At 38.3% G+C, this 26,224-nt stretch overlaps 1 protein-coding gene across 2 annotated transcripts in view; it reads left to right on the top strand.

Annotated features, from left to right (window-relative positions):
- ZFPM2 (zinc finger protein, FOG family member 2) overlaps window positions 1–26,224 on the top strand; it is a 305,705-nt gene that overhangs the window by 271,126 nt on the left and 8,355 nt on the right. For both annotated transcript variants that reach the window (XM_014253745.2, XM_014253741.2), the window contains one exon: window positions 23,678–23,884. In XM_014253745.2, coding sequence (XP_014109220.1) covers window positions 23,678–23,884 — 207 coding nt within the window. The remainder of the gene's footprint in view (window positions 1–23,677; window positions 23,885–26,224) is intronic.

Genomic DNA, 26,224 nt, shown 5'->3' with positions numbered 1-26,224 from the left:
GTATGCCAGAAACTTGCTGTTTCTAGCAATCCAGAGTAGTGATGAAAACTGTGCTTAAATACTTATCTCCAAAATGTCTAATACAAACACCTGTACTTGCTTCACGTTTATCTAATACACTAAGCCTGCATTTAGTAATAAGCTATTAACCTTGAAACTCAAACATCTTCCCAAGGATAGTGTCATGCACAAAAGAGAACATAATTTTTTTGGTAATATATTCTTGCCTTCTCCAAAGTTGTAGCCAAGCAAAACAGAAGAGACAGCAGGTCTTCTCCTCTGAGCACTGGCACGGTGGTACCATCTTGGAAAGCCAAGCTGGGAGAAGAACAATCATCTATGATATTGAGAGTGGCATGTTTCAGGTGCCATTAATCCTCACGCATGTGCCCCAGCTGCTGCACTGGCTGAAAGGGGCTCACCTGTTGAAAGAGATCCTCTATCCAGTAATTTAGGGAGCTGAAAAAGAACGAGCAGATGTATCAGCAGGAGCTGGCACCAGATTAAGAAACAAATTAGGACCAGAGGTATCTTACGACTCTCTTGGCTACAGGTTCAGGCCTGTAGAAGGGTTAACACTTTAGGCAGTCAAAATTATTCTCAGAGATTTATTTTGATTCACACAGAAATTCTGCTAGTAGGGTGTTCAAATGGAAATTATGTGGAGAATTTCTTGTAGGAAACTTTGGTGAGCAAAACAGAATTAAATGTTAATTCTCCAGTCTTCTATGACCACCTAGAAATTAGCTGAGCATTTTCAAGTAGCTTCTCAAGTACTGAAAATGTGCATTGGGTATATGGTTAACTGAAAAGTTCTAAGTATGTCTGATGCTATATATATCATAACAGTTTAATATTATAAATTACCTTTATACTCACATTGTGAATCCTTTTACCATTATTATGATTATATGGCTTAATGCATAGTTATGTTATCCCAGATGTGACATGCTATGTCCCTTTGTACACTGTGAAAGCTGGAAGTACCAAACAGCTCTATTTCAGTGACACTACACAGCTTTATCTGAGCCCCAAAGGCAACCATTCAATTGTATGAGACTAGATTTCTAATTTAAACACATCTAAAGATCTTTTGCTAGAGATCACAAAAGCGTATACAGTTTTTAGAACAAGACAGAGGCTGTCAGTTTGCCAAATATGAAAGCTCAATGTACCCAGATCTTGAGTACTGTGTGCAACTCTGATCACAGCTGAGGAAGGGCAGCCGGAGTGATCAAGGGAGCAGCTATCTTATGACAATAGACAAAAAAAATCTGAGACTTCTCCATCTGTTGAAGAGAAAGCTGAGGAGGAAATTTGATACAGGCTTACAAAATCCTGAAGCTGGTGGATAAAGTGAATGAAGAAATGTTATTCCTCAAATCCTGCAGTGCTACAGGAAACTGGGAGAAGAACAATTTAAAACAGATTATCACAGCAGCGAGTTAACTCTGTGAACTTGATGCCACAGGAGCCTGTGAAAGCAGACAGTATCAGCAGGTTCAGAGAGAGATTGGACAAATTCATGGGCAACAGATCTGTAGATGGTACTAAGAGGATGTATCCACTAACGTTGCTAATCCATGTGCATGCTTAGGATCTCTTAGGGGAATGAATTTCAGAAGGAGCCCAGGTTCTCATATTTTTACTAAATAACATTGCCTGTTGCCACTCTAGAGAAAGAGTCTGAGCTAGACAGACACCCCCTGCACTGTTCCACCAGGGTATTTTTTATCTTTCTAAAGATGGTGCAGTAGCACAAAGACTATAAAGAGAAGTCATTTTCCTATGAAGAGTATCAGACAGCAGGAGTGCTTCTGAATTGTGTGTTTTACCAGAACCATTAGAAAAGGAGACCCTTCCAGAACATTTGTGAGGAAGGATAAGCAGGATTGTGTTTAATTCTTAAAAGTATTAATTCTTAAAAATCACTTCATATTTTAAAAGAAACTGTTGTAAAAAGACAATTTTCCTCTGTCATTTGACATTCATATTAGGCCATTAACAGTGATTAGGCTGTGATAGTAAACGAGAAAGATGTATGTTTCCTTCAGCAAGCGCAAAACACAAAACCCTAATGCTGCAGTGTGAATACAGGAACCCAGATAGGGTGCCTAGAGATCAAAAAGGCAACCAAAGGTTTTAATTATCATTCATATCAATACAATATTCCTAACAGTTGGGTTGCTACCCAGAGCATCCTTCTGCAGAAGATTGATCAATGCCATATTCTAGAGCCTTTCCTTCATCACTTGCATTTTGATGGCACCTATATCATGTTAAAACTGGCATATCTCCTTTTTAGCAGGCACAATTCCACCTAACAGATGGCCATGATGATAGACATGCCAAAGAACCAGTATGTGTATCAAGTTTGATTATTAGGGATGAAATTCCTATCCAAGAACGTTTGAGTGGCATTCTGCACCAATCGTCTGAACCTATTGGTATGGGTTGAAACAAATGCTGTTTCGCTAAAGTCAAGGGATGTGTTAACTACAAAGTAGGGAGTTGAGGACTATGAAATTTAAGGTCTTGGTAAAATGGAAGTAAAGGCCATTGCTCCTGGATCACTCACGCCACTCTAGTAAGATTCAGTCACAAAGCAAATCATTAACTTCTGCCTATCCAATGGCACAATTTAGTGTTTCTGGTGTATTTCCTAGTAAATAGTTGTTCTTTTTCAAATGACATTGTAGCTGCCAGCATAGATCTCACTGCACCACAGACAGTGCAAAAATCTGCTGAAAGGAGAGCTGAATCATAGGAAGTTGGAACACCAAGCAAAGGCTTATAAAAGCTGAATTGCACATCTCCTAACAGAGACTCCTGTTGTCATAGGGTATGTTACGTTGTACCTGTTTTTCACCACAGTACAAAACTCTCACATATTTCATAATAAATACCTCATTTTAAAATAGCAGACACTGTAATGACAGCAGAAATATTTTAACTGGTTTAAACCAAAATTCATGAAAAGATTATATTACCAAGATACCCGCTTTTAATTGTGCCAGAGGAAAATATGCATCTTCAATGTTCAAAAAGGCATCTAATATTCACATGTTTTCCCTTTGAAAGAAATCACTGTGAGGCATAAACAAAATCCTACAATGCAAAATTGTTAAACTAGAATTTCTGTGAAATATATATACTTATATTTAGTGGTATTTTATTTCCTTTTTAATTAGGGATGAATAAAATTTCTTAATTCTTTTTTCTTTGACATATACTTCTACCAAATTGCTGCTAAGACAGCAACACTAATTTCTTTCACATTTCTCCACTTTTTTGTACTTGTGTTTTGCATTTTAAATACAGAAGAAAGGTTATCAAAGGCTCCAGCTAGGTGGAATTCACAGTTTCAAAATGGATCTTTGTCATTATTTTCCATTTGAAATCGAAACATGTAATCTTGCCTACAGATGTCCATCCATTATTTATATTGGTTTATCATGGTATAGCAATACCAGACATTTATTGGACTGATCTAGTGGGCAATCAAATGCAGTGTTTTTGATGAGGCAATAGTAATTATGATTTAACCTTTCTGATTCAAAGTCATCAATGCACTTCACAATGCTTTGTGGATGCATTAAGCTATAAATTACACTTGTGGAGTCTGTGTGTTATGCTGATTGAGGTTAGCAGATTGTTCCCCTAAGTTCTCACTTCCTGGCAGGTGTGCAAAGGCACCAGGTAACCCAACCATTACTGTCCTTTTTAAGCTAGTACTGCAGACCTATGATCTGTGACTGCTGAACAGATTTCTTTCATTTGCAAATTGTGTAAAAAATGTTGAGCAAAAGTAGTCCAAAAATGTTTTCCTAATTATAATAAACACATGCCTGTCAAAAGACTAGAATTAAGTTATGTTCAGGGGGGTTTTATTTCTTTTGAGTTTTTCTTCCTCAGAATAATTGCTATTTTTTTAAAATTATTATTATAAGGACATAGCTCAATAAGAGGATTGAAATAAGTTAGAGATTGTGTTACTTTAGCAGTGGCAAATTGAAATTGAACTTCATGACTCTACCCTGTGCCTTTTGCAGAAGGAAATAAAACCTGCAAGAGTATACATTTCCATTGCTACTTTTGCCACCATTTTTCTCGAAGGAGTGTGAGGGGGGTGTTAGAACACAAGCATAAAGGGCTCATTCACTGCCCACAGCTGGCCCAGTCTGCTGGCTGGCACTGCCTGCTTTCAGGGTTGCCCAGCATCCTGTGGGAGTATCTCACTGGGGAGGAGTTTGCATCCCTAATTCTCTCTTGGTGTGGCGAGTACCCATCTTTTTTTAGAGACATTCTTGGGGATAGTTTTTTTTGTTTGTTTGTTTTGTTGTTTTTGGGTTTTTTTTTCAGAAAAGCCTTGATTTTTAGCATGTCTGTCTCTTCTAAGTATTTTCTTCATTCAAGCTCTGTAATGCACCATGGTTAAATGTAAGTGCACTAATTTCATTGAGGCATCCAGAGAAACCAATGCTGAAACTAGACAAGAGATCCTATTCCATTTTTCCACTACTGTATTCTAAACAGTGCACTACTGTATTCAAAACAGTGAAGTATGGATTTAGAAATATTATTAGGTATTATTTAACAAATTTTTTAAAAGACAGAATTTTGTCACAAGATTTGCAGGTTGGATGTTGATGACAGACGGGTGTTTTTTGCCTTTTTTTTCAAGTATAAGATCAGTTAAATAGAAGCTAGGTCAGTCAGATAATTTATCTGATAAGCAGTGTTTCTTATTTAATGGTAATTCTTTAAGACCAGTGTGCTTAGTCGAGCATAATTTTTCATCATGGAGTGTTACAGTTAGAAATGCTACTGATAGATAAGTATTTAGTATTTGTTCACATTTCTAAGATCAACATATCCACTTTCCATGTCTTTACAAAGTTAATTTTGTGCTCTGTCTCTTCCTTGTGAAATTACAATTTACATTTTGATTCACCATAAAATTTAGTTCAAACTTTTCCTACTATTTCATTCTAGAGATCCGTCTGCTTTTATTTAACAGATGTCCTTTGATCTCAAGGAGACAATTGCTGTTTTACTACTTTAATGAAGCTTGTATTATTATGGGCAAAATGAATATTAGACCAAATGGTAGTAGAAATCCCAGAGGGAAACATGCTTCTCTGTCTGAATCTTGGAAAAGCAGAGTAATTCATTTTACTCACTGGTTGTATTCAATAAACCCATATTCCATGTTCTTCCATGTTCTTATTTACCTTTTTTTTTTTTTTTTTTTTTTTTTTTTACTCTTATGGGACAGTGTTTCTGTTTGTTACATTCAAGGTACTAGTCACAATTCTTTTGTCACAAGTGACACATTTGACAGTTCTTAAGTGTTACTGAGAAGAGATAATCTGTTAAAGGAAGTAGGAGTTTAAAATGACACTTTATTTATACTTTTAAGTAGCTAATGCCCATTTCTTACCTGTGCTTTTAACAGACATCAGTCTGGATCATTTTTCACTGCCTTTTAGACCCTTATTTCCTAGAAACTAGAAGGGATCAGATTTAAAAGTGACATTTCATAAAGGAAACAGCAGGGGATGGACACACATGGAGAATAGAAAGAAACAGAAAATAAAGGTACTTGAAGTCAAAAATTAGTTACACATTTGAGAAAGGAGGGATGTGGAGAACACAAATTACAGGAATTTTAGCAGCACACATAATGTCCCCTTTCCCTAACATGACATGGCAGTAAGTGGCCACAAAACATGGGATTTATTAATAGCTTTGATAATTTTTTTTTCTCTTGACTGTTTTTCCACCTATGCAATCTACCTTAGACACAGTCTCAACTTCAGAAGCAGTACTGATTGCTGCACCATGCTGGTGGGATGAAGGTTTAATTCAGAAGTATCTTTGGGCATTACATCACTCTGTAGAAAAATGCATACACTGCAACTGAGAGTATATTGTAAGGACACTCTAAGGTCTGCTGCTAGATGTCATCACAGGAAAAAAAGGCTGCTCAAAAAAGGGGCACAGTTTGACTAGAGCTGTGGCAATTATCTGAGTACAAATCGATCTGACAGCCAGAAAGATAGTGGTTCTTATGCAGATGTGCAAATGTGAGTAGCTTTACCTATCTGATTTCTGACCCCATTCCACATCTGAATCTTGAAGCAACAAAAAAGATGTGGAAAGGGGAACTCCTCAGTCAAGACTAAGGAGTGGGGGGAAAAAACCCATAATAATTATTTCTTTTTAAATTATTACTAAGTAAAATTGAATCATCTCAGAATATGAAAAGCTTCCCAAAGTTAAATCTTCCTTAAAGAGAACTGGTAGCCCTAGGAATCAAAATGTGGCCAGGATTAGTGATGATGTGGCTTACCTGAGCTATTTATCTTCTGGATACAATGTGGGATTCTTTATAATATAGGTAAAATAACTTGGAAACATTTGGTGCCTTTGAGTAGAAAAGATATTTTGTCAATTCTTAGAACACAGTATACTTTTATTTTTGGTAGGATAAAGAATTTGATTTATTTTTCAGCTGCATCTCTTGTAAACTTATGTTAGAGACCAAATAGGAGCTATGAACACAGATTTCAAGGGATGAGCTGTCCCATGCCTGTTTACAAGTCAGGATTTCATTTTACATAGAGTTCTCTATAGCAACTTTTTAAAATTTAAATTAGAAACATGGCCAGCAATGCATGCAAAATGTTCATTCATTGTAGTAAACTACAAAAATATTGCTTTTATGCAATGAGAATGCCATTGTAGAATTTTAAAAGGCATAGAAATAAAAGACTCCGGATTGGAGTGATTTAAACAAACTCACTAGGATATAGTAGATGATTAAAATACAATCTATAATTACATTACACTGGTATCAGGTAAGGATAAAAGCCTATAAATACACTGGGGTCAGGGTAAGCATAAAAAATGAAACAGTTATTTGAATAATCTGAGATCAAGTTGCAGTAATTAAAAATGAATGTATTATTCAAATGAAGGAATTAGGTTACAACACTCCTCATATGAAAATATTATTGTGACAGACTGAAATAAGTTGGAAGTGATTTCGATAAAAAATTGGGGCAAGAAATATAATGATTTACATTGGGGAAAAAGTAGACAATTACGCGGATGAGAGTATTTGCAGCTCCTCCTTCAAATCCCTCATCAAAACTCATACCTTTCAGCTGGCCTCCAGGAATTATCCACTACCCCTAGCCTATTTCTGGACATTGCTCTTTCAGATACACAGATCAATCCATTAAAAATTAAACGTGCTGTAGCTAAGGACTCTACATGTACTCACAAAGGAATTAATGGGATCTGCACCCACTAGCAGGCATATTGCTTAATCTACCCCACACATTGCCGTTTATCCATTTTCATTGCCATTACCCAGGTCATTTCTGTAATTTGTCTCCTGTTTTTTCTTTGTCATCTCCTATCAGTTTGGAGGCCAAAGTCTACACATAAGACTGACACAAAATGCTATTTATGTAAATAGTCGATGGCCACTTGCAGATTAAGTACTTGTTATTATAAATAAAGGTTCTTGAAATCTGACCTTTCCATGGCAAACACCTTGGGGCAGGAACCTCTCTGGAGGTGCCTTGAATATGTAAGTTATTTAATTATTAATAATAATTAAAAATGAAAGAATACAGAAAGAGACTTGGTGGTTTTTTCAGGTAATAGCTTTCATATTCTTTATATTAATTATCTTTTACAAATGTGCTTTGAGAGCCCTTTCAGAGCAGCTCTTTGCCATTGCCTGCAGCAGGACAGTTGAGAACTGCTCTGCAGGTGCACATAAGCCCATCAGTGGACCCATCTGAAATTCTCCCAGATAGGTGAGTGCACATCAGAAGTCAGAACAAGATCAGTAGATTTCTTTATTTTTGCCCAGTGAATGCTGCCTGAAATTCTCCTCAAACCTTTCTAGCATCTGCAAAAGTCTATTGAGAAGATAATTTAGCTCACTTAGAATATGCCCAGCCATGCCCTTTTAAATCCCCAGTTGATCTTTTTATTATCATATAGTATATTTAAGCCTCTCGTTCTTACCTGTTAAACCCTTCATACTTTCCTAGTCTCTTTTGTCTTCCCCTCAAAATGCTGTTTGCTTTCCCAAGAAGTGGTTATTTGTTCATTTTAAATCTTTCTCTTCTGCAAAGACTTAGGCATCTCACAATAGGTTGTTCATGCTGCAACTTCTTTTTAGTACTGTCAACTCTTTTCTTTAAATTCCCAGTCAAATATATTATCTTGATTGTCTTATAGATCACTTCCATTTCCAGACACCAGGATCTATCTGTTAGATATAGATTAGATATCTGAATAATATTTAAAAGGCATGCAATTATACATAGGGGACTTCAGATCAAGAAATTGAATAGTCTTGAATAATCTGTCAAAACCAGTGAGATGAAGCTTTTTTTTAAAAAAAAAAAAAATATTACAGCTACAGCTATTTCCATTTCTCCAGCATTATTCACTCTTCACCTGTCTGTGCAGTTAATTCAGCTAACAGTACCATGAACAGGTAAATGAGCAGTGAGAGCAAATGTTAATTCAGATTCAGAGAGATGACTTGCGTAGAACTATCCTGAAGTGATAACTGAAGGATGCAAGGCACAGTATCTCAGACACAGTTTGCACGACTCTGGTAGTGCCATTAAGTAATGCACTCGAACCAGCCACAGTGTAACTGTACAACAAAAACTCCAACTTTAAAATTCTCTGTTTCAGAGAATATCATCCCAGCAGACTGATCACAGTAAAGGCTTGAGAGAATTCTTGTAATGGCCAGTAAGTCAGATAGTTGCACACGTATATATATATGTGCTACAGTGTATATGCTACCTGACAGGCTTATAGATTTGCAATAATCAGTTACTATTTTATCAGTTTTTATGTAATGAAAACTGAGAATGTGGGGTGGAGTACAGGGCTGCAAGTAGATGGGAAAGAAAATGAGAAAAGAGAATTAAAGAGGAAGAAGTTACCAACTGAGAACCCCCTAGCTAAAAAGACTTAAACATAGAATAAGAAGCTGCTCTGAAAGGCTTTTTATACTGTTATGTCAAGCAGTATTTCCATGAACTGGGAAGATGGGTCTAAACTGTCTGTCCTACACATGGGCAATATTTTCCATTATGAAGACAGACACTTAATCCTGTTTCCACTTCCAGGGCATAGAAAGCATTGATTTTTCTGGTGTCCTAATAAAGAAGTATGAGGACACATTTTTGTTGAGATAGGATAGTATAGGATCATCTGCTCAGAACCAAGAAGAAACACATTAAGGGAGAGAGTAATGGAGCATTTTAGTGATTCTGAGTTGTAGATGCAGATGGCTGTCCATGTGAGTGCTAACTTTTAACAAAACAAAAAGACATGAGACAATGAAGCATCTCCAGCAGGTTGTGGATATTGTGAGGTTCACTGCTTGTAAACTGGCTAGCGTTCAAGAGACTGTGTTTGGGTCTCAGTCATATGTAGGTTAGGCAATGATGAACTATGTTTTTCCATGGTGCCAGATTGCATTCCGTTCCCATACCCCAGAGAGATTCCAAGTTGTTCATTATACTTTGTCCTGGTTAAAAAGGAAGAGAGGTAGTAGATAACATTTAATGTCCAATAGGACTGGCCAGAGAAGTGCAGTGATGGGTTCATCGGGGGAGTGGGGAGGGGGTGACCATGAGAACAGCCTTATCAGCAGGGTAGATTTCCAAGCAGACGGGGAGGCTTGATAGGTAATTGCTGCCAGTTCTTTCATTCTGCTTCGTAAAAATTTCTATTCCCGGGAGCATCCCAAACATTTAATAGAACTTTTCTTTAATCTCTGTGACCCCTTTACTTAGAGTAGCCTCATACCATTCCTCTTAAGATTTTGTGCAGTTCTAAGGGGCCAGTCAGGACACAGGGGTTCATGCCAGCACTATGGGGCTAGCAGAATTTCACCTCGGTGTGTAATCCCTTCTCCTCCAAAAGTCAGATAGTTCTTCAGGGATCACTGCATGCTTGACATCAAATTTCTTCATTACTCTCATGAGACAGAGATAAGTGTTCAAAGGTTTCCGCAAACTTTTAACATCAGGATTCCCATGTGTTTCCATGGGAATCACGCACCCTGGAATGCTGTTTTTGCTCAGCAACAGAAATATTATGAAGTGGCTGATGTTGGATAGTTTTCAGCCCTGACTGCATCTTTTCACTCCCCAGTTTTGCAGGGGAATGATTTAGGTAGAAATAAACACCTGTGTGGTTGTGGGTAAGCACAGGTGATTTCCATGCTGTGCTGCCTTTGCCATCTGGCCGCAGATCTGGGGTGCCAGGCCAGAGGAGGGGGTGACACAGTCCAATACTGCTGTGTCACAGTAGTGCCCAAAACTGACCCTCCCGAGGGCTTCAGCGTCCACCGCAGCCTGCCCAGCTGCGGAGGTGGCAACAAGCCACCTTCGTGCGGACGTGCCATCACAGCCTGGCTTCCTTGTTCCCAAAGTTTTGGTGGAGGTGGGGGGGCACAGGAGCCCAGCCGCGGGGCGGGGGCGCAGGGCAGTGCCCCACTGGGGCTGTTTCCGGAGCAGGGAGGGACGCTGCTCAGGAGAAGGGAAGTAGTCCCTAAACATCTCCTTAGGTGAGCAGACAACATTGTAATCTATATTATTCTCTTTGGGCGTCAGTCCGGCGGTTTATTTAAAATATCACCTGCGGTACCGTCGGTGCGCCCCGCCGCGAGGAGACACATCTGCGGCACGGGAGCGCCAGCCCGGCGCTCTGTCGCGACAGGAGGAGGCCGGGGCGTGAGGGGCGCGGGGCCTTGTGCGGCGTGAGGGGAAGCGGCGGCCGCGCGGCGCCACAGCGACACCTGCGGGCCGTGGCGGGACACCAGCGGCTCGCTGGGAAATCCGCGCTGCTTCGTCCCTTTTCCATTAAAAAGAAAATAATAGTAACAGTAAACGAGTCTTCTTAAAACTGTGACTCTTCTGACTTATAGCTTAGCTCAACATTATCATGCTAAGGATGTCAGCTGACCAAGTTACTTAACGTTTGTGAATCTTCACTGTGAACGTAGCGAGGCGTTGGCGCGTTTTGCCCAGAGACGTTGTGGGTGCCCCATCCCTGGGAGCGCTCAAGGAAAGGCTGGATGGGACTCTGAGCATTCTGGTCTGTGACATGGGGGATTGGAACTAGATGATCTTTAAGGTCCCTTCCAACCCAAGCTATTCTATGATGAAATAATTTATAGATGAATTTGATCTACAGAGGTTTAAAAGGTGGTTTTCATCACTGTTTTATTTTCAACAAAAATTTTTCTTTACAAATTAAAAAAAAAAAAAAAAAAGTCGTATACCCACTGTTTTTCACTTTTCCCTGTGTTTTACCCCATTTTACCCTGTGTTTTACCCCATCTCAAACTGTGGATAGAAACTGAGGTATGAAGTCCTGGTTCAGCCAGCATATTCACAAGTACATGTATTTATATACTCATAAAATTATCTTCGTTTATAAGCATAATTGTCTTGAGTGGAATGTACCTTAACAGCAAAGTCCATAGGTCGCAATCAAACACAAAGGTGATTTGATTTCTTTTTTGCAGTTCTAGGGAGTGGGGTCGGTAGCACAGGGTCGGACAAAGGCCCTGCGAGGTAGGCAAAGATTATCAGTGAGGGAAATGGGACTGCTTCTGTGAGAATGGGTGACAGGACTGTCCTTTCATTTCTTGCATTTCAATGCAATTAGCAGGAGGAACCTTCCTCTTTTCCTTTTAGATGCCAAACTTCCTCCCAGTGATAACATGTTTTTCATATACATAAAAAGCCTCACTTTAGCTAAATAGATCGTTCTGGTCTGAATCTGGAAAGTCAATGAGAAATCGAGTTGCATTTAAAACATCCATGCATTTTGTGCAGTTATTTCTGAAGAAGTAAGCTGATCGTCGATCTGTGGTCACAGCCTTGCATTCAGACCAGTGGGTGGCTGAGAGTGCAGATTGCAGAAATATTTGGTGAAGTGCATTGCACTAAATCATAGTGCTATTCTCTGTTAAATTCAATTTTTCATGCAGACACATCTTGAGGGGCTGCCATTCTCTGCATGGTATCAGTTCTGTTTTCTCCCCCTCATACTTGAATATTTTAGACATTTTACAAAGTGATTCTTCCTTTGGGATGTATCCGCTTTAGACCATCTCAATTTGTTAATTTTGAACTTTGTCTAAACACTACCACCTTTCTCAGGACTAAGGCTGTCAGTAGTTAGAAAATAAAAGCATGTAAATTCACTTAATTTTCAGACATCCTCTCAACAAGATAGGCAAAATGCTCTTAAGGGTGACCTGTAGAAGTCCAGGGAGCCTGCAGAATGCCTCAGACCCTGGCAGACTCCCCCTAGGGAGCCAGTATGCTTTAACTGACTTCCCATTGAAGCAGTTCTAAGAACTGAATACATAAGAAAGAAAGGTAATGAAAACTGACAAGTTGAAAAGAAATTGAGAGTTTAATCTGTAAAGTTGTGCTTGAGGGGGCTTCCATCATGATATTCCTATGGAGTAGCAAAAAGAGAAAAAAATTAGGAAACTGCAGAGTATGATGAATTTACATAATTTTTTCTTGCACCAGGCGGTATTTATTAATTTCTTTTCTGCCACTTTGCTGCACCTCTTTGCCTCTCAAAAAGAGAAAATGAAGTATACAAAACCTGGCAATCATAATGAATGTGTGAAATGCTCACAGATTATTTATAAGTATGCAAGTTATGTAGTTCTTGGAGATTCTCTCCCTTCTGCTCCTGCTTGGTGATGAAGAATGGTATTTTAATAGGCAGATGGTAAAGACAATTACAGTTTGGGGCTCAGCTGGGAGTTACATCAGTTTATTGCAAATTATTAGTTGATAAATGCTTTTGTTTACAAGCAAAGTCTTAAGCAGCTTTGTAATCAGTTTATCAGCTGCAAACTGAATTTTGACAGCTTGCCTTTGGGTATACAGTCACTTTTTTCCTGGCCATTTAGAAATCATGCTGACCACGCAGGCACAATGGTAGCTCCTATGCCCCTGTATGATGCTCAGTAAACTGGCATTTTTTATTAAACCTATTTTGGAAGAAATCATCAAGTGCAGAATACTCCTCAATTGTTTAATCTGTATTAGTGTGTATAGCCAGAATCTTAACAATTTGCTCATTTGTGGTTTTTTTAAGTTCCATTGTGACCAGAAGTAGCTCAGTCTTTGCTTTCTGCTGTTAAGTTTCTTACTAGGTGAACTAACTGGGACACTGGTGATGGCTTACAATACTTGTTTGCCTTGGACACTATCTGTAGCTTGGAAGGTGGAAATGCTTTTGATCACTGAGAATTTTCAGTCAATTTTCTTCTAGCTTGTACTTTAAAAGACAGAACTATAATACCTGGGATTTAACTCCTTTTGAGGAAATCTGGGGTATTGGTATGGGGTTTTGTGTGTGGGTAATTATGAGGTTTTTTTAATGAGGTAGTTTTTAAATAGAGAAGACTGGTTGGATGCTTGTTATAGCTTCTATGGTATTTACATTTTAGAACATACTAAACATGCACATCTACTTATATTTAGTTGTTTGTTTAGTAAGAGAGACACTGATTTGTCAGAGAGTCTTGTTTCCACTGCAGCCAGTGTAAAACTTTCTAATGGCTTAAGTGGGAGCAAGACTTTTTGGAATCAGGAAGTGCCACTTTTCTTCCATGGTTGTTACAGCTGAGTTGAACTAACTCCTGAACTTCAACCTGTGAGCTGAACGTTAACACGAGTAAAGGTCCAAGATAACTCACGATAATAGCAACTGTTTTCTCTGGGTTACAGTCCACATAACTAAATGCTCCAGCTTCTGTTCATTATAAAAGCTGGCTTTTGTTTCTCACAGAGCCATAAGCCTTTTCTGGAGCATGGCCCCTGTATTGAGTAAGTAGGCAGGTCTCATAACCAATGTTTTTTTACTTTGATTTTACCATTCTAAAACTTCCCTATTTCTCTTTATATTTATTGTGTTGCTTTCCTTTACAAATACAACCTATCTCTACAGCTCCTGTATAATCCTTCCTTCCGCTCAGGTGCCTTTGCCATTCACTCTGCATTTGCCCAGGGGCAAGAAATGAGCCCTACACTAGCAGGTGCAAGACAGTAGACAATCCATTGATAAGAGGCAGTGTACTCTGCTTTTCCTGTAAGAAAGAGGTGCCATTAAAGCATATCTATTGTCTCATTTAATCACCTCCTTTTTTCATACACTCCAGCCTCACAAAATAACTCTGAAAAGACAATCCACAGGCATGATTGTGTTTGTAAGGCTGCAAAAAGGTCACCTTACAGCTGTGCTGTTACGGAATTGCAAGGATTGTAGGAATGTGTGTATCCAAAGCCCTGCTTCAGAGTAGTTGGTTTCAGTGGTGCATTTTCTCTTTCTGTGAAACCTGGTTCATCCACAAAAGCTGGGGGGAGCGGTGGGCGTCGTTTGGGAATGTCTCCTGGGAAGCTTTATGGAGAGTGCCCATTCAATGGTCCTGTAAAAAGTAAAAATGGAGATGAGTGTGCTCTGACAGTAAGTTCTAGCTCCTTTGCAGTGGTGGTGCGAATGCAATGTGGGCAATGTCAGCAAGGGTTTATCGGGTTTTTTCAAGCTGTTTATCATTTTCTTTCTGAAAGCTTACTAAATTCTAAAGTAACACTCAAGTGAGATCTAATTCAAATGTAAAAAAAGATGTAGCACTCAATTCAAAACAGCAGAATTTACAAAGAAAAGTGGGGGGGAAGGAAGAAATTGCTAAACTTGGGAAAGAATTCCTTCGACTTCCTTGTTTGAGTTTATGCTGAATTAAGGAAATAGAACAGGTTTAGCATTTGTGGCAGGCTTTAATTTCAACCTCTGAGCAGCAGACTTAACTTCTTGTGATGTGGGAGGATATTACAGTTTTCAGCTTCATTTCGTAAGTATTGCCATTTGTGCCAAACATTTAATAGTTTTATACTGTGGACTGTCGTCCACCAGGAGCTGATATCACCTAAGACTTTTTAGAGCCATCTAATAGAAAGATATGTATTCATTCTGATTAGCCCAGGATTTGAACGAGGGTCCCAGAAGAGATATATAAGCCTCTTAAATGCATAGAACTTCTAAGGATATGGGTTTAACTGTCTCCCCCTGTGGTAAATAAGCTGTGACAGCTCTATCAGGGGGGAAAATGGCAAATAAAATTACCACATTATTTTCCTGTGAATATTTTCGGAGCACTAATCTATTTTGCCTCTTTACCTATTAGAACTCTGTTGAGTGTTACGTGCAGACATTTAATTGGAGGAAACACATAAAGATCCTCAAACTAACAAAATACAGGTATACAACAGTGTTAAAAACAAGAGGTCAAAATCTGTTCTTGCACTCCTTACTCTTCAGAAACACTGTGCACTTATTTGGGGTTCAGCTGAGGAAGGTTTTTGCAGTGTGAATTTGAGAGCTGCTGCCATAAGATGGTGATATTAGCAATAGTTGTACTGCAGCAAGGGAAAGACTGACCCCTGACACTCACACCGAGATGCCAGGTTTAGGAGTTTTCTCCCCGAGGACTGGCGAGTTCCTTTCATATTTTTCTTTACCTCTTTATCAGCTATATAATGCCTGACAGTTTTAACCATAAAATCATCTATTCAGATGAATACACTGTCAGCTATCAGCATATGACTAAGCTGAAGTCAGACCCAAAGATCAGGTTGACTCACATGAAGGAGCAAGAGCTATATTCCTAAGGAGTATTTTCTTCTGTGTAGAAGCTCTAGAGAGCTTATATCTCTAAATACTGGGTTTTAATTGGACTAGAGCCATTAAGCTAAGTATTTTTCTGTTGTATTGCTTCTGGAAAATATCACTGCAGTTGCTTCATTTTTCCTTTTGTTCAGTGAGCTAAAAATTAGGGCTCCGTATTCTGTGCTGAACCCAAAGGTAATAGTAAAAGTGGCAACAGAACTGGTTTGTCCAATATATTGGTCTAATTTTATACCGTATAATAGATATTCCATTTTTTGCAGGCTTATATTATGCAGTGGGTAGTTAAAATTAAAGGTCAAATATCTTTTGGCAATCTCCTTTGATCAGTAAACAAGGAAAAATTATAGAAGAAGCTAGGAAATCATCTCATTAATGTAGCACTAAAACTGTTTTTGGTGAGAGTTTGAGTAGTCTGAATTTGCTGGGGTGATTTTTGAGAGACTTCACAGAGAAACGACTGGAGCCCCAACATTAACATGTGTTAATAGCAAAAATGCTGTGCAAAGTACATATTTTGTGTACGCATGTGAAAAATGCTAAGAATTATTTAGCAACTGCAAAAGGCTGTTCACAAAATGCCTTTGATTTATTGCTGTATATACCACAGATCCGTATCACATATTCCTACATTATTTTATTCAAAAACTTGTATGAACCATGAGTTGGCATGTTGTAGAATACTGAAAAGGCATTAATCAACCCAAATAAACAAGTACATAGATCTATCTAACAACTATGAAGTAGTTAATAATTTTTTAGCAATTTTATTACAGAAAAGAGGTCTAAAAGAGTAGTGCTTAATTATCTGGACTCCTCTGTGCTGGGCTGTCTTTTGATTGTATTAATGAAGCAGCTGGCCCATTGTTTCTCTTTAATTCCTCTATTGTTTTAAGAATATGTCACAGCTCTTTATTCTTTTATCAGGTGCTGTGCAGGAGGATTCACACAATAACTCATATTCCTACTGTATTTGCCAATGCACAAAGAAACCTCCAAAGCATTTTTCAAAGAAGGGGCACACATAATTTATAAGTTCCGTTCCTTGTACCACTCTACTGTCAAAAATTTCAACAGTATTGGATTTGAATGAATTATAATTTTTTATTAAACAATGTGCCCACATATAGATGTATGTACTTTGTTCATGTCAAAAATTAGAGATCTGCCCAGTAACTTGTGCTGTACTTGAAATGGCATTCAATATGCTGAGTCGTCACAACCCCATGGATGAGAAGCAGAAGGAACCCAAATATGAAGATCCTGTCCTATTGTGATGTGCAAATTTTTCCTCAATGTTTAACCTGTGGAACAAAGGAGGGAAGAAAATAAATTAACTCCAACCCACATTACCATTACTAAAAAGCACAATTTTTTGCAAGTTGTAATGTTTTATTGGGAGAGGAAGTTTTAATTCAGTTGATGGTGCCTGGAAGTTGCTAAGAGCAACAGTCTGTTGTTTAAATAAATTCTGATAGTCTTTTGACCCTTCTTGCAGAAAGATGTGTGTACAGGAAATGGGCTATTATGTTGTTGCAGCAATGCAATCAAGTCCAGTAAGCTCAAATTTTACTACACAAAAGTAATACTTTGGAATTAACTAGCACTGAAATCTGCTTTTTATAGAAATTGCCATTGATTTCCTAAACTTCTGTGGAAGGTATATGGCATTTCTGGGTCAAAAAAACAAACCTCAGATAGTTTAGCAAGGAAAATCAACTGGTACTAAAGACAGGGAAACTGGAATTTGCTTTTGAATATATGTTTATATGTCATTATGCTCCTCAAGCTGTGAAATACCTATACTCACTGGAAATGCTGGTTTGAGCTACTTGCTTTCTTAAGGTACTTTTCCTAAAAAACAGCAATATGAATCAAGAGGCTTAATGGCTCCATCCATTTTGTTGCTCTTTTTCCCAGTGGAGTTAGGTGACTCTGACCTTATATATAATATCTTTTCAAACTGTGATCCAGAAATTCCAAATTGTCATTCCTTAAGGTCTGCAAAACATAAGTGGGAAGAAAAAAAACCAAAAAAGCAGCAGCCCACCCTCACCAGGCTCACTGTGCAGGGTTCTGTGTTTCCCTGGAAGTGGTATAGGGTTCTAGGGTTCTGAGGATGAAAATGAGTGAATGGCCATTTAGTCAAATTTTCAGAGCAAAATCTTTATTATTCCTTATACTTGTAGAGGTCCCTTTGTTTAAAATTATTTCAAATGCAGAAGAAAAAAAGGAATGGCTGTTAAAACAAAAAAAAAAATAAATTTTTTTCTTTTTAGGTGTCTGTCCTACATAAAATAAAGTTTTGAATTAGCATACATGTCTATCACCATATTGTTCCTTATTCTGCACAGAAGATAGTGTGTTATTGCATCTAAGTATGATTTAATTGTTTCAATTTACTATATATTTTTTATACTAAGTGTGATTCCGTATCTTGATGAGTCCAGATGTAGTTACGCTTCTGGTTTGCAGCATCCCATTGCTTGCATTTTATTATTTTTACAAAGCAAATGTCTATCAATCATGAAGATAAATTAGAAAAAATTGTGCAAACATGACACATCACTATGATTTTTTCAGCATGCTATGTAATTATTAACCTGATTTTTTGCCATTGAGGGAAGCCGTGAATTACAGATAGCATGGATGAAGTCAAATGCTTTTATATTAGATACATTTTCCTATACAGTTTTCTATAGGTATGGCCATACAATATAATTGAAGCTTTGTCAGCCCTGTAGCCTAGCAACAGATAATACTGTTAGGTTACTGAATTGCTCCTGGTTGACAAGTAGGGAGTATTTTTGTGTTTATCATGTTTGCTAATGATGGGATCCTTTCCAAAAGGCTTGTCTTAATCTTAATTAGAGTTTATCAGCAGAGGTCTGCGTGACATTGTGCAGACACTGATTTCATAAATAATAAAAAGTGCAAGTGAAAAATTTGGCAGGAGAAGAAGATATTTAGGACCACTGATTCTTGTAAGAGCACCATGAATTTCCAAAATGTAATCAAGTTTGAACTGTGACTCTATTCTTTATTATCGAAACTTGCAGTACACTCCACTGCAGTTTTGACAGCAATTATGAGTATGATTTATAAGCTTCCTGTTAGGAACCAGATCTGTTTGCACAAGAATCTTGATCATAAACATTACAAAGAACAGTAAGTCCACAGTTTTTCAGGGACGTCAGGACCTTACTATTTCATTTTCATAGAAAGTTTTTGGTTTGGTTTGGGTTTTTTTGTTTTCATTTAAGGGTGTTGGTGGTCTTTTTCAAGAAGCAGAAACATTTGCAGTGAAAGATGAAGACAGAGAACACTGAAATAACCTTCCCATTTGGTGGACATTCTGAAGGTATCAGATAACTGCTTCAGTGCCTTATGTCTTTTGGTAAAGAATTCATGTCAATGCAAGTGGAGTGTAATATTTTTGCTCTAGTTTGCACATGATATTCTTTAGCTTTCCTGTCTTTTGATGATTAAACAAATGAGCACTTTTAATTCCTTGAGTTCTGAACAAGAAAAAGAGTTCAAATAAATACACAATGTTTACAGACATTTTTATTCTTTTCTTCTGCTTGACATGTGGGTGTTATATATCACATAAATTTGTTTGATTTAACCGTAGATATAAAACAATACATCACATGCTCAAGAAGCTTGTTTTCAATTTTACATAATCATAATTACCCTTTTTGAGAAAACAGCTTTCCAATGTTACAAAGCCTTCTGCTGATCTAAAACCTTCCTTTCTGCACTGGCACAAGGGTAAGACTTTTATTACTGTACCACAGAAACCATGATCAGTGTAAGTGGTCGTGATGGTGATGAAATATAGTCAGAGGATGCAGGAAACTTCCAGTGCATCCTCTACAGGAGGAACACAGGCTTTTCCTTGTTATTGTCTCTGATGGGCAGTATGATTTGTTCAAAGATAACAACACCAGGTGGGAATTGCCCTAAGATAAGAACACCGGGTGGGAATTGCAGGAGGAACTGTCTGGACTCCTCGCATAATGAATGCATTCCAGAGGTGGGGGAGCTGTGGTGTAATTGACTTTAGTACACATCGTCCTGAAACAGGGTATAAAATACTGCTGGAGACTGGGCCGTCTGGGCAAACTGGGCTCCCAAGGTTGCAAGCAGCTTCCATATGGGTTCCTGGGGTCCTTCTCCCGGCCCTGGCAGGAAAGGCTGCCGGGTACGTCCAGACCGAAGATAGGGAGCACTCAGTTTAGAATGGGTGAGTAAAAGCGCTAAGATCCGGCCACATACAGAGATAAAATCCTATAGTAGCAAAAGGGATGCTTTTTGTTTTACATTCTGTAAGCCAAATACTGTAAACCTGTATGTTTCAAGATGAAGCTGTTTGTATTATAATCCTTTAGACTTGCTTGTATTATATACTGCATTGACAGTATTTAAATACTGTGTGAGCAATAATTGATTGTTGATGACAATCGTCATCCACATAATCAGTGTCATCTTCTGCCTAAGAATCTTCTCTCTGCTATGGCAGAATGGGTGACCAATGTATTCATTGTGGACAAGGAGAAGCCCAAAATCACATTGCTTTCTGACCCAATTATATAACCATTACTATTTTAGAGGCACTGTCAGTCACCCTGTTAAATCATCTGTTCATCCTTTCTCTTCCTCAGATGCCTGTGTAATCTTAGGAGACTAAGAGACCTGGCCTGGTAGAAAGATTTGTAGAAAAATTTCACCCCTATAAGCTATTTCTGACAAGAGGAACAGCTGGTTAAAAAAAATCTAGCCAGCATAATCAGAACTTCATCTCATATAAATAATAGTCCTTCACATTTCTTTATGAAATCTTCATGCCTTTGCAAATATTTCGTGTAAACATCTTCCTGTCTCCTAATGACCACTGGCACTTGGCTATGGCTTCCATATTATCCCTTTGAAAACCTGTTGTTAACACCGCTCTATGATAAATGAAAAGCTGTTGTGCTCCTGAGAGACTGCTGTATATATGTCAGTTGTGTCTTAGCCTGTTTAAATGTTTGTGGGAAGAAATTTTTTCCTGATTTTTAGCTGCCACCTGTAAAGAGGCCCTTATCCCTGCCAGAGGTGTCTAGACAGCACAGTAATTCATATGATAGTCACAATTGGAACTTCCTATTAAATTTGGAAGCCTCTGTCGGGTTCTCTGCACTTGACAGTACTTTTTCTGTCACTCTTGACTGACTTATGCTCTTTGCTTGACTGTGCAGGAGAAAGCTCAAGAAGACTTCTCTTCCACAGTCTGTGCATGAAGGTCAGCATGTTTGCATTCACTGCATTAAGGGGAAAAGGAGGTCGTTTGCATCTTTCTAAACAGCAGCTCTTGCCTCACTCTGTGCAGGCAAGCATAGAAGGGGACAAGTGGGGACTGTGCCGTGTCCTGTCCCAGGAGGTGACGCTGCAGAAGTGCTGAGGTGCATTTCCAGTAGCTGGAAGAAGGAATCTTTTGGTAGTTCATCTGGGGATTTCACTTAACACAATATCATGTTGTGATGTGGATGTGTATGTCATGATCACTTAAATGCCTCATTTTCTATAGACTGGGATGAGAGAAAACAAAATAGCAATGTCCTTCTTGGATCTGAATCCTGCCGAGCTGAAGGTTTGCATTCATATGCGGGAATGGACTTAACTTCCCTAGTTCTAATTTTCTTTATTAAGCCAAACAAGAAACTGTTGTGCTTCCAAAGTTGTCACACATCCCACCAGGCTGTGCCTGCCGTAGGTGTGACAGTTTGCAGGAGCTGGGTGGAGCAGGCAGCCGGAGTCTCTGCTCTCTTCAGCTGTCCGAGTTTAATCTGCTGCTGGACAGGAGTCAACGCCCTGAGGAGCTCCAACACCAGGAGCCTGACTCAGCCTTTTAGCTGATCCAGACTGATTGCAGCTGGAGACCCAGCAATCACTTTTTTTTCCTCCCCCAAGGGTACACACAGCACGTCAAGATGTTTGCTGGGATGAAGTCTCGGTTGGTTGTTCTGCAGTGACTCATTAAGAGATCCAGTGAATAATAAAGTCTAGAAAGAGCTCTTCTTCTGTATTAAAATATACTAAAACATGTCGGTTGATTATTACACCTTCTGTATATAAATAAGATAGAAGTGCATGTTAATAATGGAAATTAACTGTGTGATGTTTGCAGCAGAAGTACCCGATTTCAGGTTCTTAAATTGCACTGTGTGTTCCATTTTCATCTACAAGACTAGTTAAGTATACTTTAAGAATTTTGCCTGTTTCTCTCTGGAAGAGGTTTTTATCCCAGTTTAGCTTTGAAGACTTCTGTATATTTACTAGTTATATTAGGCAATATGTCAGATTGTGCTTTTCAAATTTTTGAATTCCTGCTCAGGCGTTAGAATTCTGCATTTGTAGAAATTTTTGGTACTATCTTCACTTTTCATTTTCTTATTCTCTAGAGGAAATTACTCAGGTTTGCACAATTTAATGTTATAATCTCAGAGCCTAGTAAACCTTGATATGCTTTTGTCCCTTCACAGTAAATTGTTTATAAACTTTGTAGCACCTTCAACTGCTATATTACTGAAGGGTGGACACAAAGACACTTTTCTGTTTTGAAACTTGTACACCACTTTGAGGTCTGGAAGCTTAGCGTATTTTGCCACTGAAATACACTGTCACTGATGCTGTTTTGTTTGCTCATCTTTGAAAGCTAATAGACTGGTTTAATTAATTGTCCAAGATTTCTCTAAAACAATGTCCTAATTCTTCCATTTAGCTGTGGCATATCATACACTGTTGTTATCTCCTCTACCAGATTTTTGCAACAAGTTGTTTTAAAACTATAATCTCGTTGAAGGGAAAAAAATGAAGTGCAGTTGAAAAGGCAGTTATGCCGAAAGATAAACACAGTAATATTACTTATCAAAACGAGTACAGTTTTTGCTTGCCTAATGAATGCAACATATAGCTTTCTCTATATATACAAAACCTGAGGAAAAAAAAAAAAAAGCTTTATAACATATAAAGTATGCAACATTATTTCAGGCATAACTGTATTGGATATGTATCTAGGCCTGAGAGTGTAGATAACACAATATAAGTGCTTTGCCTGTCTAAACATGTTAAATAAATGAGCATTCACTATCGCATTCAAATACATTAGTAGATGTACTCGCATAGTTAATTTTCTTTTTAATGCACTACACGTGACATTTGCAGCACAGAGCTATAGTGTATCTTACTGTTTGATGAAAGTTCTTCCACTTCCCCCCCCTTTCCCCCTTTTAAACAAACCTTTATTTGAATAAGCCTTTATGAAACAGATCTTTGGCATATCTTCTTTTCAGGAAGTTCAGTCAGTGTAAGCAGAGATAAAGCAGTCATGTTACGAAGAATATTACATAAGGGAAGATTTTTTAGAGAAAGAGGGTGACAAACATAAGGGAGGGGAAGAACGCCCTTAAGAGGAAATCTGATTTCTTTCTTGCAGCTGTTTGGTTTTATTGAGCTGTGATTTGCTATTCAAAATAAAACAAAATTGGAGTGAAGAAAAAATTTACAGGAACTTTGGTGAAAAATAATAATGAGAGAAGTGCTGCATAAGTTATTTTCACCTATATCTTGATTTTAATAGTGCTGTCTTTTTAGGAGGAAATATGAAAAATTAAAACGATTATTCATGCTGCAAATAGTTAGGAAAACTATCCCCAAATAATTTTTCTTGTACATGAAAATTCCTATGTTGGTAGAAGGAAGACAGTAAAAGTAAAAACTGTATGCCTCTTTACTATAAGAGGTAAATAATCCATCAAAATTTAAAAAAATAAGAAGTGTGAAGATAGCACTGATGTTTTAAATTCTGGAATTTGATATTGTCAATTAAATCTTTCTGCTTATATGTTTCCTGCAGGAGGGCAGCTTTGGTGCACTACGACCAAGGCCATCTCAGAGGGTGAAGAGCTGGTTGCCTTTGTTGTGGATTTTGACTCAAGGCTGCAAGCTGCCAGTCAGATGACTCTCACAGAAGGCATGTACCCCGCCCGCCTGCTGGACTCCATACAGCTGCTCCCGCAGCAAGCTGCAATGGCATCTATTTTGCCTACAGCTATTGTGAACAGTAAGTGAGGAATTCTGTTCTCTGCCTAATTTTTAAAACAGCAGTACTTTAAGGCGCATGTGAAGAGCTAATGCAATAATGGTGAATTCATGACCACAGAAACCACACCACAGCTCAAAGCCTGCTTTTGTTTCCTCCATCATCTCAGAGATAAAACAAGCAGGAAGAGGAGTCTGGCGAGAGTCTCACCCAGAGTACCTGACCTGCCCTCGTGTGGAGGTTCTGTGATCTGTTCCCAAAGGCAATAGGCTTAGAAACTGTTAAAAAAGTAGATGAGATAGGTCAGATAGCTCTCCAAGTCTAGCCTCTGCTGCTCAAGTAAGCTTGTTGCTTACTGCTGCTGTTTCTGGTAATAATTCATGATACTCAGAAAAAGAAAAGAAACACATCATTTTCAGCGATTGTTTAAAAATGCAGTGGAAACCATGATTTATAGCAGCTCTCATTTATTGCAGCATCTCCACTCAGTGTGGTTAATCAAGAATGTTTTTACATCTTCTGGTCATCAGTGGGCTCTGTCATGGACAAAATGGAGCATGCATTCAAGTGCTGTCCTTAGAGAGGAGGGACATGAGTGTTCCTGAACTGGGACAATTCAGCTCAAATTAAATTTTATATCTTTAACTTTTGCTTATTACTGCTGTTTACCTTTATACAGCCCTAGTTCCTCATCCTCCTTTCTAAGTAGTTTTCAAATATATTGGCCATTACCATGATCCTTGCCAGTCATCACTTAGATTACATATTCTTAGCTCTCAGCACTTTGCAAGTCCATTTAGACCCCATGGAGGAGCACTTCCTTGCCTTTCCTATGGTTTCCAAGTATTATAATTAGTTATAATGAAGTACTGAACATAATATTTCAGGTGTACGTTCACATGCAAGCACACGATCTGCCACTCAGACTCACACCTAATAACACTGAGTCTTGAGCAGTCACATCTTCAAGCTCTTTACACAGGAGTACTTAAAATATCCCTAGTAACATACTTCATTCCACATTTTCCTTTCAGTTTCTTTTTTCTTTTTAATTTCATATTTTCTGGTAAAGAATTTTGATAGCTACATATTTATTGTTAGCCTATTTTAAAAGAAAAAGCTTCAAATGTCCATATCATCCGAGTCTTCCAAGAGTGAGTTGGAGCAGCCTCATGCCCTTTAGCTAAGCACATTCATTTCTACCCCACCAGTGGGGCAGCTGTGAGCTGACATACCTGCTCATAGAACCAGCAATTAGGATTGCACAGGACCTTTCCACAATAAGGTGTCAGAAGCACCTAAAGTGCCATGAAGTTACCACCATTAGGGGAGGTCTGTGTTTATAGCCAACAGCTGAAAGGGAGCTGCTACAGTGGGTTACCTTGTCTGAAAGGGCACAGCTTGTTTCAGCTAAGATTCTTGTGTACATCTATGAGGCCAACTCTGGGCTTTGGCAGAGTAGTCAGATTTCTACAAGATCGCATTTCTGGAAACATCTTTTCTGTCAGCACTGACTTTTGCAGAGCCCTGGAAAGCCACACTGAATGTTAAGAAGAGTCTTTAAGTTTATGATGCATCAGCTCTTGCTGTACACATGTAGCAGCAACTCAGAGTAACTTTTGTGTTCTTGACTCCAGGAAGATGCTAAAATAGAAAATCTTACTGCTCAGAGCTTTCCATATCATTCCCGACTCTGTCTCTGATCATAAGGGGCTATTTTCACATTCCATTGTTGAGTTGGTAAAATTCAGTTTCTTCATTAAACTCTTGAACTAGAAGTCGTGCAACGAGCTGAATGAAGCTCTAGATTTGTAATGAGCCATCTCTTAAGCATTCTTTTTCTATATATCTGAAAAAAATAATCGATTTTGTAGGTTGTTTAGGGGATTTTTTTTAATGTTTCCTAATGTTTGCTAGCTGGAAAAACAAAATTAGAATATCACCTTTGGCTCATTCAGCTTGAGGTTGAATGTTTCATTATATGAAATTATCCATTGAAATAAATTGCAATATTTTGGTTTTAAGTGATTAAAACATTAGCTTCAAGTAGCTTTTATCTGTTTTGCATCTCTTTAGAGTAGTAATAGTTTCAGATCCCATCCCTATATGTTGTTCTCCCTGAAATTCCATCCATTCACCATGCAAAACTCCTCAAATACATTTCCTCTGCTTGGCACATAATTGGAGTCACATATTCACCATGCGTAACTGCAGCTACAGACTGTCCAGGCCATCTAACCCATAGGAAATAAAGATGGCTGGAAGTCAAATTCATTAAGATAATCAGAAAGTTCAATTCTGTGATGGAATGCAGTCAAATGAATTTAAATAGGACATGTTGCCGATATCAGAATTTCCTAT

Source organism: Pseudopodoces humilis, chromosome 1 (assembly GCF_049639895.1).
Source record: "Pseudopodoces humilis isolate 2021_Gansu_Grassland_sample_001 chromosome 1, ASM4963989v1, whole genome shotgun sequence".
Taxonomy (NCBI): domain Eukaryota; kingdom Metazoa; phylum Chordata; class Aves; order Passeriformes; family Paridae; genus Pseudopodoces; species Pseudopodoces humilis.
The sequence above is the reverse complement of the archived record's forward strand: the minus strand, read 5'-3'. Positions and strand labels throughout refer to the sequence as shown.